This window comes from Triplophysa dalaica, chromosome 20 (genome assembly GCF_015846415.1).
Source record: "Triplophysa dalaica isolate WHDGS20190420 chromosome 20, ASM1584641v1, whole genome shotgun sequence".
Classification (NCBI taxonomy): domain Eukaryota; kingdom Metazoa; phylum Chordata; class Actinopteri; order Cypriniformes; family Nemacheilidae; genus Triplophysa; species Triplophysa dalaica.
Genome location: NC_079561.1, coordinates 3,417,537 through 3,435,000, shown reverse-complemented (window position 1 = coordinate 3,435,000; position 17,464 = coordinate 3,417,537). Strand labels below are relative to the sequence as shown.

At 38.9% G+C, this 17,464-nt stretch overlaps 1 protein-coding gene across 8 annotated transcripts in view; it reads right to left on the bottom strand.

Annotated features, from left to right (window-relative positions):
* Nucleotides 1–17,464, bottom strand: part of kif1b (kinesin family member 1B) — a 65,417-nt gene that overhangs the window by 17,559 nt on the left and 30,394 nt on the right. For 5 of the 8 annotated variants that reach the window (XM_056733711.1, XM_056733713.1, XM_056733714.1 and 2 more), the window contains 12 exons: nucleotides 16,068–16,147; nucleotides 15,355–15,430; nucleotides 13,738–13,817; nucleotides 13,253–13,359; nucleotides 13,023–13,106; nucleotides 12,752–12,932; nucleotides 12,308–12,380; nucleotides 4,204–4,306; nucleotides 3,283–3,431; nucleotides 2,612–2,790; nucleotides 2,387–2,527; nucleotides 1,046–1,297 (listed from right to left, as the gene is read on the bottom strand). In XM_056733711.1, coding sequence (XP_056589689.1) covers nucleotides 1,046–1,297; nucleotides 2,387–2,527; nucleotides 2,612–2,790; nucleotides 3,283–3,431; nucleotides 4,204–4,306; nucleotides 12,308–12,380; nucleotides 12,752–12,932; nucleotides 13,023–13,106; nucleotides 13,253–13,359; nucleotides 13,738–13,817; nucleotides 15,355–15,430; nucleotides 16,068–16,147 — 1,505 coding nt within the window. The remainder of the gene's footprint in view (nucleotides 1–1,045; nucleotides 1,298–2,386; nucleotides 2,528–2,611; nucleotides 2,791–3,282; nucleotides 3,432–4,203; nucleotides 4,307–12,307; nucleotides 12,381–12,751; nucleotides 12,933–13,022; nucleotides 13,107–13,252; nucleotides 13,360–13,737; nucleotides 13,818–15,354; nucleotides 15,431–16,067; nucleotides 16,148–17,464) is intronic. The other 3 variants (XM_056733717.1, XM_056733718.1, XM_056733719.1) reach the window with 1 other exon arrangement.

Here is a 17,464-nt window from a genome sequence, read left to right as displayed (position 1 = left end):
CAGTGCATCCGATGAAATAAAAAATAAGATATAAATAGGCATAATTAATTCAAATGAATGAACAAATTAATTTTATTTCTTCAAAAAACTGTTGGATAAAATGCATCTGTAGTTTGACTGTGCAGTATGTCCTCAACACTTCTGTAATGCCAATGTGACATCCTGTGAGACGTAGCCAACTCTATTCAAAGCGCAACATATGAATCGAAAACAAGCACATTTTTTCAATTCTAAAGTGTGCCCAATCCTAAACGTATGATTCACCAACCACGGTTGCATGGATAAACAAAAAACATGATATGAAATAAAGTGTGTATGGGTATGTAGTAAGAGACTAAGAATTTATGTTTTCTGGAGCTAGGGGGCACACAAAGTCTTTTAATGGAATGAATATCAGGAGCGGTTTGCAGTCTGTAAGCTCCTCCTCCCCCCTGTGGGCAGCCTCAAGGCCAAGATGGAGTATCCGTGTATCGCATCAGTGATGTCATAATGACGCAGGTCCATTTACGCCTCTGCATCGATTCAGAATACGTCTCTCTTGTATAACAGATTGAAAAATAACAGCTCATACAGTGCACTAAATTCAATAAATAGCAAAAAAAATTATACAATGAAATGAAAAGACACAATTAGTAAACATAAAAGAAAATGAACACAATGCATGAGGGGTAATGTAAAACCAAACAGATGAAGGTTACTGTACGTTGAGCTCTGATATGTGAGGTAATTGGAGAGTTGGAGGTAGTTGGTGGAGCTTTGTGAGTGGTTTCTCTTATCAGCAATTAATTTGGTTTTAAACTATAAAAGATCTTTAAACAACAATTTATGACTTCTCACAAGGATGAACAGTACACATTGAACTGCGTAGATAAGTGATTTCTTTTCTATTCTGGCTTCAAGGTACTTCTTTATTGGATAGAAATCAAAACCTGCAATAAAATTTTTTGTGATGCTTCTCAAAAGATGCTGGATCACAACCAACAGCTTCACACCACCTCAAACTCATTCTCAACTTAGGTTTTTCCGAGCAGTGGCCGCCACCAACCTGCCCACCAGGATGAACCAGGGGGACCTGTCATAAAAGGGGTCCTGCCCATCACTGAAGATGTCGGAGCCCTCTTCTGTTCCAGCATCAGAGCTGGCGTCATCTATGAAGGCCTCGTCGTCTATCAAGTCTTCCATCTCGCTCTGCCGTTCATCAGCCAGCTCTGTGATCTCAGAGTCGCTGGTGGAGAAGGTGGGTGAGGGCGTTCGGTCCACCAGATGCTCGTTCACGCAGCCGTGAAAAATAGGTGAGCTAAAGAAGTTGTGTGGGTAGGACGCAGCACAAGCCAGAGTTTATAGACATCGCAAAACAATACAAAACAATATCACACAACAGGTACATATAACAGTACATCAGGGTTACCACACCTTTCGATTTTGACCGTTTATGCTTACTGGATAAGAAATATGAGAACTATTTTTAATGAAAGTAAAATTGTTCAGAGCAATATTTTTGAATTACTGTTTACAAATCTCCAGGTTTTGCATGAATGTGGGAACCCTGACAACTTAATATTTGGTTTGTTTAAAAACTTCTCTAATTAATGGAAAGTCATAAAAACAAAAAATGAAAATAAGTATGCAATAAAATTAGAGGTTTCAAACAATTAAACGCATCCAAAATAAAGGTTTTGTACTTCCAAAACAGAAATATTCACATGTATTTATCTATATTTACCAATAATTTATAAATGTTTATTAGTTTTATATTTTCTTAAATATATGCATGCACGTGTATGTGTTTATAAATAATATATAATTTGACAGTGCGCTGTGTATATATAATATATATATATATATAACAATACAATTATTATGCACAGTACACAGACATAAACAAAACACAAACGTTTATTCTGGATGTGATGAATAAATAAATAAATACCTTTAACAAAAAAGGTCAACAAAAGAACAACACATTTAAAATGTATGAGTGACAAATAACTTAAAACATTTTGTATATAAAATTCCATTTTAAATGAATGTGAATAATTAAAAAAATAAAAACGTGCATTATTGAAATAAAACGCTACTCAACAACAGAGGAAAAATCAAACAAGTTTTAAATGATTAAGAAAATAAATAATTATACACACAACCCCAAATAATAAAAAGGATTTAAATATGAATAGAAAACAACAAAAAAATGCATGACAATGACTTAACAAACACAGGAATGATTTATGGGCCTTCCCTTTCACTAAACAAAACATTTTACACACAGATATAAACATATATACACTTTAACTCATAATCAAGGCAAATAACGAAACTTCAGTGCATTTAAAAAGCATAATATAAAAAACACAAGACACACGAAAAGATTTCATGACTACCGTACCTCCCAACCAGTTTAAACCAATGGAAACGGTCGTAGAACGGGTCACTGCCGGTCAGGGCACATTCTCCATCCTCTTCCTGATTGGACGAGGCCATCTCCCCAGCTCGATCGTACATTTCTCTCATCTGATCCAGCCTCTGCCTGCAAAAGCACAGAAAAATCCAGTCAAAAATGAACTTATATTGAGGAAGTGGCCCAAAAGTGTTTAAAAGAGGAAAAGCTTACTTCAGCTTCTCCAGGGACCAATAGTGAGTGGCTCCATTCTTCAGGTCTTGGACCTCTACAGCCACCGCGGTTCGAGGGAAAGGCCTTGCGTCACGCTCTTTCTCTGACTCTGGAGGCAGCAGCTCAGGGGGCAGCGGGGAATACAGCGTGTCAGTAAGTAAGACAAACTGGAACTGGACCTGTGACCGGATTGTGAAGATAAGAGACACGAGGACGGGACTTTGAGCACATGATGGCTTTGAGCAAGACACTCTTTTAGGCTAAGTTCATTCTTTTAAGATGCTCTTGATAAAGTGAGCATCGACTAGGCAAAGAACGAAATTAAATACAGCACTAAAAGATCATGTTTATCTATCCCCCCATGAAAAACACAATTCCCCGGCCCTCGCTGCGGCTATTAATACTAGCCAACGAGCGAGAGCGCATGATAAATCCATAACAGCACTGTCTCAGGGATATACAGCAGGGGTCTTATGAGGTTATACACAGAGGAACTGAATAAAAGAGACGTATACAAACAACACTTAAGTCATGAAAATGAAATTAGAAATAGACAACAATTGCAGTCTGTCTGGTACCAGGACAAATATAGCAAAGTGATTTAAAACACATACTGTTACATATCGATTATTTTTATACCCATGTTTTTCGATGCCACTACAGTGCTTTACCTTCTTCTTGAGCTCCACGCTGATGGCATTGGCTTCTTTGAGATACACAGCATTACCCCATAGCTGGTCTCTGAGCGAGGTGAACTGATGGTATCTCCACTTCCTGAAACCCCACTGGGCGAGTTCATACTCGTGCTGGGTCCAGGGCACTGCAGCATGGCACAGGATATATGATGAGTATGAATATAAATAAACACCAGGCCAGTGATATACTTTAAGTGACTAGATTTAGTGCTCCAGGATGTGTTCATGGATTGACATCCTTGTAAGTCCTGGAACTGTATTACTATCAACCAATCAGACTTGAGTAATAAAAATGACCATCTATGCGATTTAACTCCAATCCTAAAGACTAAACCTCAAAAGTCCAGTCTATGAAATTTAGCGGCATCTAGTGGTGAGGTTGGGAAACGCATCCAATGGCTCACTCCATCGCTCACCCACCCGTTTCGAAGCACACAGAACTAAGATGTCATTACGTGTTCGCGTCTACTGAATGAGAGAACGAATTTACGAAACATCTTTGTGTTTGTCCGTTTAGGGCTACTGTAGAAACAACATGTAGATAGAAATAGCTCAGAATTCTAAGGTAATGAAAACATAAAGGTCTTTATACACCTCTGAAGACCTAGTTATGTATATTATATTGAATTTCTGTCAACCGATCCTCAAAAAAATTACACACTTTAACTACCACTAAAAATCTAAGAGAAATACATAATAGGTTGATGTACAACCCTTATTTCCTCTCGCTCAAATCTGATTGGCTGATAGGAAATGCTCAGAAAAAAATGACAGATGAATCTATACGTAGATGAATGAAAAAGCAATATATAAATAAATCCGATTTGAAATCAGACGCACATCTTTCGACAAATGGGTTCGAGTTGTGTAATGAAGCAAACGGTTATAATGCTCTACCTTCATCCTCTTCCTCCTCTTCTTCCTCTTCATCTGGTGTCTCTGCGGCCAGCGAGCGAGTCTCCACCTGTTTCTGCAGCTCTTGCAGTTTACTCTCATAGACCTTTGAGAAGGTGTGATGAAGAGAGAGCACAGCCGACATCAGCCAATCAGAAGCCGGTTCCAGAGAACCACATGTAACATGCAAGACCTTATTACCGACAAACAAACCCTTAGTGGACCACACACACACCCTGTCTAATAGATACGACTGATGTCATCCTCTCACATCTGTACTGCCAGGCAACACATTTACTGTTTTTTAATATGAATTATTTATTTAATTTCACTTCATCAGGTTTCAAATTCGTAAATCAAGGATGGTTCCCTACTGCCTGTAGCAAAGCATCAAAATGTTTATACTTTTATCTAAATGCAACTTGAATTTTACTTCATTTTGCAATTTAGGATTATGCGTTAGATTTAACAGAATTTTTGTTGTTTTACACAATAGAATCTATAGTCTCAAAAAGTAAACAACACTAATTGTACTTCATGCAGATTACATTTTCTTTGTTTTTTTTTAGAGCTAACTTGAAATGAAATATACTGTGCAGAATAAAACTTTACTCAAAATGACTGTCATTATGAGATCAAGACCAATAATGAAACGAAGACGTCAAATATACTAAAAGACCTAAAATCAGTGACAAAAGCAATGGGAGTTTAAAACACTTGGCTCAAACAGTCATTATATTTCCTCTTTATTTCAGCCATTGAAATCCGATGTTCAGCAAAATTCACAATGTAAAAGAAATATTAGTAAACCATCAACAATATATTTGAGCACAAAAGATCATATGTTGCACAAAATTGCCCCCAAAACAAGTGGCACGTGATATAACCACTGCGTATAGACAAACACTGAACAAACACTGTGACATATACCTTTAAAAAGAGACAAATACATTGTTCAGTTGATTTTATACATTCTCTTGAGAGCACCATATATTACCGTTCATCACTGTTATGGTAACATTGTTTATCGGAGCAGGGAAATAGGATGCCTAGATTATCAAGCAGTTTTCTACGGCAGATCTGAGGTCAGAGATACGATTGTGCTATGGAGACAAGATCTCTATGTCACGTGTGTAATGTAATGTAAAAAATGACTGTATATCAAATTAGCTTCCACTTCACCGTTAAAGCAAAGTCCTGCTTTCCTTACAAATCCAGTTTGAAGATTTGACAAAATAAATGATCGAAATGTATATTTTTCCTTCAGGAGGGTCTCCATCAGCAGTCGTGTTTTATACAAATACGATTCACTTAACCAAAACCCAGGGTTGTAAAAAACAAGGCAGCATTTCTGGCAACAAAAACATTCAAGTTCTGAGTTCGTATGAAATTGTTTACGAATGGACTTCTGACCAATTTGGCCAACTTCATGTGCTTTGGTAATACATAGCTGGTAAAGGGTCGCGGTCGGGCACTGAGGCAAGCAATAACATGAAGGCTTAAGCAGAAAAATAGTACAAAGCCTTAAGTATAAGAATGTAATTTAATTCTAGTGATTGAGAAGATTGTGGGTGCAGAAAATCAAATCAGTCTTAAAAGTAAGTAAAAAGTAAAACGTTAGGTGGTATTACATATGTAAGACGTGAATTCAAGTTAAACAAGAAAATGCAACAAAAATGCATTATCATACACCCGTCTCGCAAATCTGATTTGTCCTTCGAGGCTTTTCTGTCCCTAAACCAACAGAATCTTCTACAGGTTTTTAAAACTAGACTTGGAAACCATGGAAGCACACAGCAGACATTCGAAAATAAATGCGATAATCATGCTGTGATCGAGAAGAACAGCAGAGTGTTCTAGAACACTGACTCCATCCCGTGGGAACAGACTGACCCCCCCAACACAGAGGATCCGAGTCCACCAGATAGTTCAGTGAAACAATAGATGCAAAGCACACTCTTTATAGTGCTGCTCAATAACATGCCTTTATAGACATGGATGCTTTGTGTCGATAGGTCTGTGCTTAAAGTAAGGCAGATCTAATCTTTGAGCGGCAGTTCATTCTGTTTAAAAACAAACAGGCGGGGAAGAATATTTTGCATTAAAAGAGTGATTTACATTTAGTACAATTTTGTATATATATTGCTATTGCTATTATTTACATTAGGAAGATTGCAAAGCAGAGACCATCGGAATATACTTTGAGAGATATTTCATTAATGACACATCAATGAGTCAATAAGGCACTTTTTAAAGCACATCTTCATAATACTTTACTCATCTACATAAGGCAGTAATAAAAAGGCCTTCGCCGTCAACTTTCAAATTCGACCGGGAAAGCACCAACCCAAGGACCCCAATTAAAACGATCTGTATAAAATGCAACAGTAAAAATGTCATTTGCATCTATGACATACATTGAGAAACATTCAAGAAGATAAAATGTTGACTGTTAACCTTGTGATTCCAGCATTTACTTAATATGTTATCTATGCATCTTAAAGGGATAGTTCACCCCAAAATTCTGTCATCTTTTACTCACCCTCGGATTGTTCAAACCTGTATATAGTTATTTGTTCTGCTAAACTCAAAGGAAGGTATTTGGTAGAATGTCAGTTACTGTGCAGATCTCGTCCCCCATTGACTCCCTTAGAATTAACTTTAACTTTCCCTACTATGGCAGTAAATGGGGGACGAGATCTGCTCGGTTACTGACATTCTTCTAAATATCTTCCTTTGTGTTTAGCAGAAATTCATACAGAACGAACAATCTGAGGGTGAGCAAATGATGACAGGATATTAATTATCACCAAAAAGAGACAATTCACCCAAAAAAGAACATTTTATCATAAATGTATTCACCATTGTGAAATTCGACTGTTTATATCAAAATGACTTTTTTCATCCGTGGAACACAAAAGAATAAATTTTGAGAAATGTCTGTTTGGTTTGCATCCATACAATGGAAGTCAAAGGAGCCAATGTTGTTTGATTACCTACATTCTTCAAAATCGTTTGTGTCTCTCCAGAAGAAAGTCATACAGGTTTTGAGTAAATAATGACAGAATTCTTATTTTTGAGTGAACTTTACCTTTAAATGCAGCAAACATGATCGTAAATATAGTGCTACTTCAACTTATAATTCAAGTAATTATTTAATCTTATCATTCTTGGACAGTCCTTATGAAATGTTGGAGTACAGTGGTTATTGCATGTTTCCTTGCTTAGATAAACTCGGACTGTCCGGACCAGCAGCAAACAAGGTAAACTAAGAGAAAACAGTGTTAAAGTAGGGTACTTTTAAAATCTGTGATGGCGTCTCCTAAATATTCTAAAAAGAAAACAACACACAATTTAGGTTTTAACTAAAGTTAATACTACGGCCAAGAAATGATGCGTGCTCCCAATACTTGTCATTTACAATACTTCAACTAAATGATTATTTTCTTGGTACGTATCAAGAAAACTGTTCTGACACTTCGTTGTGGCTTGGACACCTTAACCAGTCCACTTATTGCTACATCCCATTTGCATAGCTAACATAGATGGAGATCGTACTGTTAATGGAAGGTGCTCGTGAAATGACAAATGCAATTTGGATCAGCAAACAACAAGAACACGTTCAATGGGGACAAGCTGTCCAATGCTGTGATGATTCTCTGCGAGTCTATGAAGTGCGATTGTAGTGTCATCTAGTTCTGTACACGAATCTACGCCCTCACACGGCGGTTTCTCGACCGCCCTTCAAATTGGGGGCCGACATTTGCCTGCGCATGCGGGGTGGTGTGTGAAAGTTGTTGTGGTGCTGGTTGGGTGGGTAGTGCTGGTAGTGGTTGTTGCCTTCCGTATTGTAATGAAAGGATTGCGCATACTGATGTTGTGGATAATGGTGAGGTTGGTTTTGGTTGTAGCGTGGCTGGTAAAAAGCTTGTTGGGGATGGGGCGGCTTCCGGTTCCCAGAATGCAACGGCTCCGAGTCTGAGGATCTCTGGCTGTTGTTGAAGGAGTTACTTCGGCCTCGTTCATGGAGTTTTTGGCCTTGATTTTGCCTATTATAAAGGCCCTGCTCTAGGTCTTTGCTTCGACGTGGACCCATGGGGCTTGGAAGGGTAGGCTGTGTCTGGATGGTGGGCACCACCCGTTCTTTCGGTTCGACCACTTCGTCCGCGTTCTCCTCTTCTTCAACTGCTTCTTTGGGAACTTTCAACTCAATGACCTGTTTGTCTGTAATAATGATATGAGTGCCGGGGGTCCATGAGTTGCGATGTTTGGGGTTACTCTTGAAGGGGAAGCGGAGCTTACGATCTTCAGGAGGGATGAAGCGATGGGGGCCGTTTTGCCTTCGGAGCTGCTTGGAAATCTCTTGTTGCTGGAGGTTCTTCAGGCGTATCTGTTCTTGGCGCATCCACTGCATACGTCCACGTTGAAAGGAAGTATCATTCTCCATCATATTGCACACAGGCTCTTCAAATTGTTCACCATCAGGCTTCTCCTCAGGAACTTTACCTTCGCTGGAACTACGAGCCCTCATCAGTCCACCATTTCTGGGTTTCTCCTGAGCCTCGTTGGAGATCAACGGGATTACTTGTTCCATCTTCAGCATTTTATTCCTGAGAGCTCGGATTTCCTCATCCTTCGTGTTGTTCTGCTTTTTGACCTCATGCAGGATGTCTTCCAACTTGTCTATGTGCACCTTCAGGTCGTCCATGTCTGTCACACCACGCCCGTTGGTGATGACATCCTCGATTCGTTCGTCCCCAACCCCTACGGTGTCCCAAACGTCTCGTGCGACGGCTCTCCAGGAGTCTCGCTCGTTCGGGTCTTTCTTGTTGTAGGCCGCGCACAGTTCCTTCATTTTCACTATAGCCAGAGCTTCAATCTCTTGACGGGTGTGACGGAAATCATTAAGGGCCACTTCGTAGCAAATTTCTTTGACTGCCTGGATCTTTAGATCAGAGATGGTCACCCATTTGGAGTCTTTCGTGAGGCGACGACGCTGAGGGATTTGGTACATTTTGACCAGCTCTCGTCTTTTACCGCTGCTGGGTAAGCCACACTTTTTGACTATGGTTTGGAGCTTGCTGGGAGGGAGTTTCTCCCTCAAAGACGTGATGAGTCTCCAGCTCTCTTCGCACGACCTCTTATCAGAGTCGTCACCACTATCAGAATCGCCGTCCTTAAGAGAACAAAACAGGAAACAAACCAAAAGAGTGCGAAAAACAAAATGGGAAAATTAAAATGGGAAATCCAAATCAAAAGGACTGTTTTCTTTAAAGAATGAACAGTGTTGTGATATGCAAAATGGGAACCTCAAAATATGAGATGATGCTTTGTGGGTAATGAGTTATGATGAAAGCAGAAGCACCGCTACCAAAAAATGTTACAAAGTTTGTTTACATTAAAAAATCTCTTATAAATCGTTTTTTAAATGTACCTGTCTGATGACCTTGTACTATAATATGTACATCAGATAAACTTTATATTTCAAACTATTTTAAACATGATGTGTGCTTGCATTTATGTTGTATTTTTGTATACTTTCGGATCAACACTGCACATCTATTAATGCCATTTACAAGTACATGGAAGAACATGTGCAGATACACATTCAAGTTAAGACAATTCCCAAATTGCATATCATTATATAAAGAGTAAATGCAGGCATGACTGTCATGATTATGAGAAAAATGGCAACAAAAAGGGGACAGATGTTGCTCTGATCTGATGTTTTGTTGTTGCGATGCTTTCTTTTTGTTGGCAACTTTTATATTCATCACATCCTCTTCAATTAGAGTTCTTGAAAGTTGCACCCCAATTATGCTTCAGTGGCATGCAGCAAAGCCCGAAGAGTTTAGCTTCATTCCCTCATAAGAAGTCCTTGACACAGAAGATTTGGTTTTAGAGTTGTTTAGCTCTAGCAGTGGGTTAGACTCTTGCGTGTTTAATACAGGTCAGTAAAGAAAAAGAGGACAGGCTAGAAAGTGGTTAAAAGCATCGATTTCATCCTCTAAAGTTACAGGGTTAGTCGAGAGAAAATGCAGTTTCTCATTTTCCAGGTCAAGAAAACAAAAGACAAAAATCACAGTCAAATAACACAGGAGACAGCTGGTGACCATGTTATCGTGATCTCGTGTGTAATCGGTGTATTCTGGGATATCTGTCGATCTGTACGTGAGATTATATGGATGAGACCATCTGAGCATTGGAGAGCTTGTCATCACTGATTTTAGACCCCCAGCATGAATAGCTGTGTTATAGCATGCCCTCTGTATCCGGCCGGACACAGACGTTTGCAACTCAAAGAGGAAGCTACAGACATCAATGAGAAACCACATTGTCACTAGCCTTCATCAACTAGAGCAGAAATCTGGGTTATGGCAACAATGCATTGGAAATATCAGCAATTGCATTGAGAAAACCAACAAACTCAGAAGGAATAAAATCTATTTGGGTAAATAAAACGCTAGATCAGATTATAAACACCGCTCAGCAACAAATGCTTAATGAGGTACTAAGTACCCTGTAAATTAATCTGTTAAACATGCTACAAAAACAAACCATGCAAAAGCAGCAAACAGAATTATCCAATAAAGAGCCCGTTTGACGCCAGTTTATGTGGAAAACCAATAACCGATTTAATATAGCGATGGGCCTATTGGTCACTTTTTTCAGTGCTTTACTGACTTATATACATGACATTAATTTTTTGGGGGGGTCTACACAGTAATATGATCATCAGTGTGTAAAATTGGGAAATAAATAAAAATAATCTCAAGGCGGTTAGGTGTGTAACGATACGCAATACTGGGTTCACAATTACAATGATATTTCAATTTTTAAACGTAATGTAAAAAACGAAATGAATACAAATACAGTAGATTTTATTTCTAAAACATTAAAGGGATACTTAACACAAAAATGGAAATTCTGTCATCATTTACTCACCTCCGAGTTGCTCCAAATCTGTATACATTTCTTTGTCCGGATGAACACAGAGAAAGATATTTGGAAGAATGCTTGTAGCCAGACAGATTTTGCCCCCATTGACTACCATAGTAGGAAAAAATACAACATTCTAAAAAATGTCCTACATTCTTAAAAATGTCTTCTTTTGCGTTAAACACACCAACAAAAAATGATAAAATATTTTTGTTCCTACTATGGGAGTCAATGGGGTCAAGATCTGTTTGATTACAAGCATTCTTCCAAATATCTTTCTCTCTCTTCATCAGAACAAATAAATGTATACAGACTCGAAGGTGAGTGAATGATGACTATTTGGGTGAAGTATCACTTTAACAATTTTCAATATAATGTCTTATTTTTTATAAAGACAAAAAACATAGATTAAAAATGTAATAAATCTGTCACCGAAAAGTTTTAAATTACTTTGGAAATTTAAATGTAAGAAGGAATTTAAAGAAAGCAAAGCTAAATGCGAAGAGAGAACTACATAAAGTAGTACAAGCAAAAAACGAACTAAAAGGAAACATTAAAACTATATACAGTATGTTGACACAGATCACATGTTGTCAGCTCAACCAATTGGATTAAACGAATGTCGTATCCTACATCAAATTTTTTTGTATTGCAATAAATCATACTGTTACACCCCTAAAGCCAATGATTGTGTGATCATAGTCCACACTCATCTACTGCCCATCACTTGTACAAGATTAACACAAAAAAAAGGTTTTCTTCTGCTGATGCTGTTTTGCAAAGTTAAATTCTCAAATCTACCAAAGAAGGGAACATTAAATAAGAAAACACTTGCTGTATCAAACTGAATATCAGTCCATATCAGCAACCATATGGTATGTCAATCCAGACAAGAGTGGATTCAGTTTCCATGCAAAGAGATTCAGCCATGCACTGGGAGAAGTTTTTCTCTCTCACACACACAGACACAAACACACAAGTCTCGAGCTAAGAGTGCAGAATTAGTGCTGCTTGGACTTCAGCAGAGCAAAGAGAAAACTAGGGGCTGTTTTACTCAAAGAAAATGGCACATCTTTCCCCTCAATCTAATGAGCGTTTCTGATAGGCCCAATTGAACAGAAAGTCTATAAACAACGGAACAGGAAGTATCAAAGTGTATCAGCCTTACCAGTCGCTGTTGTTCGAGCAGTTGGTCGGCCTCCTCCTTCTCTTTCTTATACAGGATCTCCATCTCTGTTAGCCTGAATATAATACAGTGCATCAGAAAGCTGCTCGCTCTTACGCCCAGTGTATTTCTACTAGATAATCCTTCTTACAATTCCACAATTCATATATGCTTGCATACCATGGCTTTAAGAGCTTAAACTCTGGTGGGGGGAATCTTTACACATCGAGCTTTGGTTGGCTGTTCATCCCTAAACTACGCATTAGCTAGGATTTGTGGTACCCTTCAAATATTTTGCGCTTGATAGAAGTAAAGCTAAAGAAACAAGCCCCTATGTACCTCCAAGGTATCTGCATTTAAGCTTGTTTAAAAACGTCGTGGAAATAAATTCGCTCACAAACCAATTCTGTCCATGAACCTTAAACTCTCCTATGATGCCTTTAGTACCTCTTCTCCATCTCTTGCTTCATGTCGATACCCTGTTTCTCCAGCAGTTCTCTTTGGGCAAAGGTCCAGTCCACCGGCTCTACGGGGGTCTCCGCCGTTGGGGTTTTCTCACGCTCCGCGCGAGCCTGCTCAGGGTGGTTAAAGCGGAACACGTGGTTCTTTCCCATGATAATGCGGTTACCTGAGGAAACATACAGGATGGAGTCACACGGCACACATATACATTTTAAAATGACTATAATTTACCAAGCTGCAGCCGTCGGTGACTCACCTGAGCGCAGCTGGACTGAAGAATTCACACGTTTTCCGTTCACGTATGTTTCAGATCCCTCACATGGCTCCAACGTGACGATCACTATAGAAACAGTAGAGGAGCCATTAATCTCAGCGCCAAGGCTGATCTTTGTATGTTACTTGTAATTCATTCAGTGGAAAACATTGATTCAACATTCAACACTTTGCATGCAAATTAAACTCGTATGGATAATGTAGTGTTCGAACCGTCTCCGTTGGCATTCCTCTCGCTGCGGAAGATACAGTGCTCTTCTTTGATGTGCGCTCCACTTAGAACAATGTCCTGTCTCCTCTCTGCATCTGCCTGACCCACCCTGTCAAAACACAACACATTCATCTTAATTATTACGGAGGATACTCGTACATAAACCAATGAACTGTGCTGTATGAAGTGTGTGAGCCTAAGAAATGACGTAGGGAGCTCCCGGTTCGAGCATGGCATTAGAAACCCAAAGGTCATGGGTTCAATGCCCACGGGATCGTATACGGATCAAATTCTAGTTTAAATGCACTTCGTTTCATTTATGATGCATTTGGCTAACGTTTCATCCGAAGTAGGAAAGACATTGCGGGAAAAACTCCCAAGATCAAAAATGCCAAGATCAAAGCAGTAAACATCACCGTGTGAAATCTGGACTGGATGTAACGTACAGAGTTTGAAACTTCTGACATTGACGGAGGTGCTTTCATACCTTGTTTTTCCATCTTTGATATAATAGAGAAGACATTCTGACATCAAAGGATCTTCATTTAGATTCACCAGGTGAGGGGTCTGTAGGGAAATAAGGTCGATGAGAATTGGAGTCATAAGTCAAATGGTCAAATAATTCTGATGTCACTTCTGTACATTTGCGATCATACTAATAGACCAATTTAAAGGGGTCGTATGACACGGCTTTAATGAATATTATCATTTGTTTTAGATGTTATGCAATGTGTATACACGATTTAAGGATAAAAACGCTGTTTTTTGCCCCGCCTCTCTGAAAGTCGCAGATTTTTTACAAAGCTCATCGCTCTGAAAGGCGAGGTATGCTATGATTAGCCAGTTAACCAGCGCGTAGTGATTGGTTGAATACTGCAAGCGTGTGACGGAAATGTAACACCTTTGACCATATTTGGAACATCATGTTCCAAAGCAAATGTACTGACCAGTACGCCCACCTTACTTACGTTTACATTTGGGCGGTCTTAGTCAAATCATACCACAAACTTTCTTCGATTGTGTCGGTGTGGTTACACGAGGCGTTTCAGGCAGGTCTGGGTGAGCATTCGCTTCTAGCTAGAACGCGTGATTTTTTCCGACACTTTATTTTTGCAATGTTACGTGTCTAATACATGCATGGGAAACTTATAACACACCAAAGACACAGAAAAACACGTATTCGCGACATATGACCCCTTTAATAATGAAGTTAAATGCCAAAATCACAATGAGAAACATTGTAAACAAGAAAAAAAATATTTACAAAGGTGCTACAAACAAGGAGATAATAACTAAACATCAGGACACAACTTTAAAACAACTGCACACCTAATCTATCACTTAATCACCAACCTTTTTTGGGGAAAACACCCCATTAAAGTCGGTATAGAGTTCACACGGCCTTTCAACGAATAGCTGACAGGCAGCATAATAATAGAGAGATCCCATAGAGAAATAAAAATGAAATTAAATGACAATATGATTATGGAGACAAACAAATGTAAACAAATAGAAGAGGAGAGCTCAGAATTGGGCTGTTCTAGAAACAGGTTGAATGTGTTGAAGTGTTTAAGGGAAGAACACTACGAAGACAATGTGAGTATTGTAAACTGTGATGGCAAATTGCACTAATGACAGTTTTATGACGCACACAAGCATCCGTCCTTGAAGAATCCAGCTGCTGTCATGTTAGAGTTTCAGTCTCTATTTAACCATCGGAATATAAATCTATTCGGTTCTATAATGTTCATCCCTATATACTAAGATAGGAGGTGACAAGAAGAAACACACATGTTTATAAATCTATACCCAGGGACTTACTACAGGAACAATTTCTAACTGTAATTTTGTTGCAGGAAAATTAGTTTTAAGTGGTTGCAAGTCCACAAACCTGATTGGAAAAATAAACACTAAAGTCTTCAACAGACAGCGATGCTGGTCTATCAGAACCAATCTACATAGGGTTCCATTGCAAAAGGCAGCAATACGAAAAAACAAAAAGATGGATGATGAAATGTGAAGAAAGAAAACGTTCAGGATGAGACGTGAGAAGGAAGAGACAGACAGAGACAGTGATTATTGTCGATGAGCTGGGGGGTTGTACCTTTTTAGGAGAGAAGACACCCAGGGTTCCTCCATCCTCTCTTATGGCCACGCCCATTTCTGCCAACAGCGCTTCTCTGAGGGAGGCAGAATCACAGCTCATCAAAACCCATTCCCTAACTCCTTTACGAGCAATGAGAGAGAGATAAATCTAGAAAGACTACTTAGAGACAAAAATGTATACAAATACAAGAACTGAGTTTAAAGAGATACTTCAGCCAGAAATAAAAATTTTGTCATCATTGTTCCAAACCTGTATAAATTCCTTTGTTTTGCTGAATACACAAGAAGATACTTAGAAGAATTTCAGATCTCGCCCCCCATTGACTCCCAAAGTTTAATTTTCCCTACTATGGGAATCAATGGGGGGGCGAGATCTGAAATTTTTCCAAATTTATTCCTGTGTGTTCAGCAAAACAAAGAAATGTAAACAGGTTTGGAACAATCTAATGGTTAGTAAATGATGACTGATTTTTCATGTTTGGGTGAAGTCCCTTTAAGGAGCCGGTGTGGTCTGTGAATGTTATGATCTCATGTATTATGAATGTGTGTTTGGTTGGGGAGAGGTTAACATGGAGGGTGTGATTTCACACTTGAATTGTGACTGGTACAGGCTGGCATTAGGGCAAATAGCAGACACTCCCTGCGGGCATGATGAGCACGGCCACAGGGACAATAGGAAGGGAGCCAGATGGCACGCAGGTCCTCACTGACCTCTCCATACGGATGGCCTCTGTTTTCCTCAGCTTCTCCTCCCAGGTTTCGTTCAGTTCAGCTATGATCTTCTCGGACTCCTACAGGATCACAGATGAAAACCAATGTAAGGACTTTTCCCTTCTCTCCTCAACTGTTACAAATGTGGTACAAATGATGCAAGACCCGTAGCACACAGGGACCGGATTTGCTTTTCCGCAAACTTATCGTTGTAATCCGCTTCCCATGTGTATAATGCTAAGAAGCTTATCTTGCATTCAGTTAGCCCATCATTCTACGTTCAATCACATTTATATTAAGTATAGTGAAGGCTTTTAATTTCAAGGTCACTTAGCAAACATGCTGATGTTTGGCCCAAAGAGTCAAGATCAGGTCATAAGCTTTGGAGCAAAGAATAACAGACTGTGGAGTAAAGGGCAGTTAAAAACGGCAAGATCAATGTTTCCTTATTGTGTCTGGCTCTTATTGTCCTTGGATGCGAGGAAAACCTGAACCATCTGGCCTGAGGAACAGGAAGCTCCCCCTAAACCCTTCCTACAAGGGTCAACACCCTTGCCATCTGTTGTTCTAGAAACACTCTCTTCTTTCAACATGTGCATTGATTTATCAGCGAAACACACAGATCACGGTATTGTTGGCTAACATAGATCAGGTCTTATCAAACCAAATCAATGTTTTACACCAAAAGTGATTTTAAGGGGTCATTGGGTTTTTGTTTTGATTTTTTAATTAACCATATGATTTTAAGATCAATAAAATAACACAAATAAAAATATATTTTTTAAATACAGTATACAGTATAAAATACAGTATTATTTTATGCTACATGGCTAATGAAAATATTGGGGAAACATAAAAATTCTGAAGTGATGAACATATCTTTTCCCTGAGAAGGAAAGGGCCAGTATATTGAGAAATCAGATGCATCATGAGGTGATTGAGTGAAACCTCATCTCATTATGGAATGGGGTTAAAGATGCACTCATGTTTTAATATACAGACATATTTCTGGCTAAAGACATAGATCACGTCTCCAAACTGCGTTGGAGGTTGACGTCACTGCTGAGATCCGCTCGCTGTAACCATAGAAACGAATGGCTGGAAGCTCTAGCCACGTATAATTTCCCTCGCTGTCTCTCCTGCCATCACAGCACTGAGAGAGTGTCCATGACATCAAGTGTGTGTTGTACTTTTGTACTTTATGTAATTAGAACAATTAATTTAGATAGATAGACAGACAGATAGAGATGATGGACTGAGAGAGAGAGAAAGAGAGACATAATTTATTTCATTTTGATTCGATATATTTTCATATTTTGTTTCAATTTTGGTTTTATTTTTTTGCGTGCCTTTGAAATGTCTTCAATTGATCTAGGCCATGTCCCAGGACCCTTTAA